The sequence below is a fragment of the Sphaeroforma arctica genome (assembly GCF_001186125.1).
Source record: "Sphaeroforma arctica JP610 unplaced genomic scaffold supercont1.2075, whole genome shotgun sequence".
NCBI classification, from domain to species: Eukaryota; class Ichthyosporea; order Ichthyophonida; genus Sphaeroforma; species Sphaeroforma arctica.
Window position 1 is genome coordinate 5,866 of NW_014038483.1, and position 2,988 is coordinate 8,853.

Below are 2,988 nucleotides of genomic sequence, written 5' to 3' on the forward strand. Positions count from 1 at the left end.
AAGTATAATAATATATTACATGTATACACACACACACATACATACATACATACACACACACACACACACATATATATATATTTATATATATATATATAATGTATATATATATATTTATATATATACATATATATATATATTTAAATATAAATGTGTATATATAAGGTTCACTGTACAATTATATTGACCAAAACAAAATAAGACGAAGTGTGGACACGCTACCATTTCGACCAGCTGTCTCGTTCAAGTTCTTCAGAGTCCCACTCAAATCTTCCACTTCTTTCCTTAGCGCAACCCCACGTGCGATCTCCTTCTCTAACTTCTCATACTCTGCCACGCGGTTCTCTTGTACGTTGGCCATGATAACGTTTACTGGTAGCGTACCGTACGTAGCTTCTATAATAATAATGTATGCATTTTAATTCTATATTCCAATTTTAGCCCCGTTCACGTGGATAGTGTATATACATTAGACCAGCGGCCAGGACTCAGGAGCGGTAAAGAAGCTATGTGACCAACTGGTTCACTGTGGTGGTGCGTTCTACCTTTTTCAAAACCAGTTCGGTACCATTTTCGGTTTTATGTTTTTTGTTAAAAATATTTCTGTTCAATTTTCAGAAGGCTAAGAATTTTCATAGAAACTGGTTTTATTTGTTTAAAAACAAAAGTTTTAATTTTTTAACTTTGTCTGTTTTTGTTTTTTAAAAACAAAAACATTGGGATTTTTTTAATAAAAGTATTTCCACCTCGGAATTATTTAATCATTTATTTTCGATTCGACTTTTGCATTTCAGAAGGCTAAATATGTACATTTTGCCATTGTTTTGTTTTGGCGTTTTAAAAAAAAACCCCCCCCCCAAAAAACGTTTGATTTATTTTGTTTTTGTTATTTAAAATGTATGTAAATATAATAATACATACACACGTACAAAATACATACTTTAAAAAAATACGTGAGTCAAACGACAAACATAGCCTCTGTTTCTATTTGTTTTGAAAAACGTACACGCTTATTATTTCAATTTACAAATTTTGAAACGTTTATTCAGGTTAAAACAACCTTTAACCTCGGACTCCTCAGTGCTCCGAACCTGTATTTACCGATAGTTCTCTATTCTCGAGTATGTATATAATAATACATAGTACATACATATTCTCAAAGAAGAGTGAGCGAGAGCCGAGAGGGCCCCAGCCGCCAACGGCCCAACGGCCGGGGCCTGAGCCCTGTAAGGGCTGAGGCCATGACTATGGCCCAGGCCTGCCATGGGCTATGAATGAGTCACTAAATTCATTTTTTTTAAATGCAGGCGTTATTGTTTTTTTAAAAACAAGGTGCTTTTATTTTATTTTTTAAAACAAAATAAATAATAAATAAATACATCGAAGCTGATTTTGGTTTGTTTTTCTCTTCATTTTTTGGAAATAAAGTTTATAGATATGTACACTCCATAGGTTTTTAATTTTTATGGTTCCAAAATCCATTACCCCTAAAAAAAACAGTACATGTGTATTTATTTTTTATTTTTTAGCGATAAAACACTTATTCATTAGAATTCTGTTCCTAAAGAGTAAATTGATATTTTAGTTCAATGAATTGTACACATTCATCATGATAAATTTTCTGTGTGACACTGCGTCGACTGCTAGTCTGTGAGACTGTGAGTCTGTGTCTCTGTGACTCTGTGACTTTGCAAAGTTTGTGCCTCATTTAAAAAAAACAAAACAAAACACGAGACTTTATACAACAGCTAACTTTTTGTCACAACAACTAGCAACTCTCACACTGTTTTAAAAAATAAATAGATAATAATTGTTGGGAAAGAAAACACTCGACATTCAAGACTCCAGAATCCAGACTCTAAAACTCCAAAGTCCAGACTTTTCACTTTCTGGGGGCGCGGGGGAGCATCAGAAATAAGTATTTTTAAATTACACCCAGCCTCCCGGAGGGACCCAGGCTCCATATGTAAATATGTAAATATTTTTAGTTAAAAATGTATTTATGCATCGTTATGTTCGTTATCAGCGACTGTGTACACTGACCGGAGCCCGGAGGCAACTGGACATAATTATATCTGTTTCACACTTAAGATTTAGATGCACACACTACTGCTCTCTCCAGTGAGTAGATAGTCACCGTTTCAAACGCACGCTGCTTTCCTTTGCGTGTACATACAATATTCATACCAGCTGGACATCAGCTTTTTTTCAACCGTCAATATGAGTGATGTTCCAGAAACAGACACGTTTGTTGTTACTCCCCATCAGTTCATTCTGGGGCAGTGTCTAAACACGGTACCTCAGATCATCCTATTGGTAGGCGGCTTCTTCTTATTAGAAGCAGGCAGTGTGCGGTCCAAGAATGCCACATCTATTCTTATGAAGAACATTATCAATATGAGCATAGGCATAACTGCGTTCTGGCTGATCGGTGGCGGTATACTGCTCGGAGATACCTCTGCGGGGGGGATTTTTGGCACTCAAGCAGAAGTATACGCACTGGCGGGTGGGTTTTCGTTGGGTGAGACTACCTTAACGGCGTGGATGGTATTGGTATTCTTCGGCCTCACATCGACCACCATCCCCTCCGGTGCCTTCGCTGAGCGCTCTACTATGGAAATGTACGCATGGTACACCTGGTGGACCAATTTGATTTTTTTCCCCTTGGTGGCACACTGGTCTTGGAATAAAAATGGTTGGCTGTTTCAGTGGGGCTTTCACGATACTGCTGGCTCGTCAGTGGTTCACGGCTACGGTGCTTTCACGTCTCTTGCTGGTTGCTATCTTCTTGGGCCTAGATTAGAACATGTGGACGTGAACGGGAAGTGGATACGAAAGCCGCCTACACTTGTGGGTCATTCTGTGCTAATGCAGGTATGAGTAGTTGACAGTGTTGATTGCAGCACCTAATTCATATCTCTCTATGTACACATATAGTTCTAAGTTTAATTCTATCATCGAAACAACACACACACACACACGCATATA

At 37.6% G+C, this 2,988-nt stretch overlaps 2 protein-coding genes across 2 annotated transcripts in view; one reads left to right on the plus strand and one right to left on the minus strand.

Moving 5' to 3' along the window:
• SARC_12104 (hypothetical protein) overlaps window positions 1-361 on the minus strand; it is a gene marked incomplete at both ends in the record, with an annotated part of 5,186 nt that extends 4,825 nt beyond the window's left edge. Inside the window, one exon of the mRNA XM_014293795.1 lies at window positions 223-361. Coding sequence (XP_014149270.1) covers window positions 223-361 — 139 coding nt within the window. The remainder of the gene's footprint in view (window positions 1-222) is intronic.
• A 1,676-nt stretch (window positions 362-2,037) lies between these two features.
• SARC_12106 (hypothetical protein) lies at window positions 2,038-2,876 on the plus strand (the record flags this gene model as incomplete). The annotated part of the gene is made up of 1 exon (XM_014293796.1): window positions 2,038-2,876. A coding segment is annotated over exon 1 (656 nt), but the record flags the coding sequence as incomplete, so codon positions are not given.
• Between the last annotated feature and the right edge of the window lie 112 nt (window positions 2,877-2,988).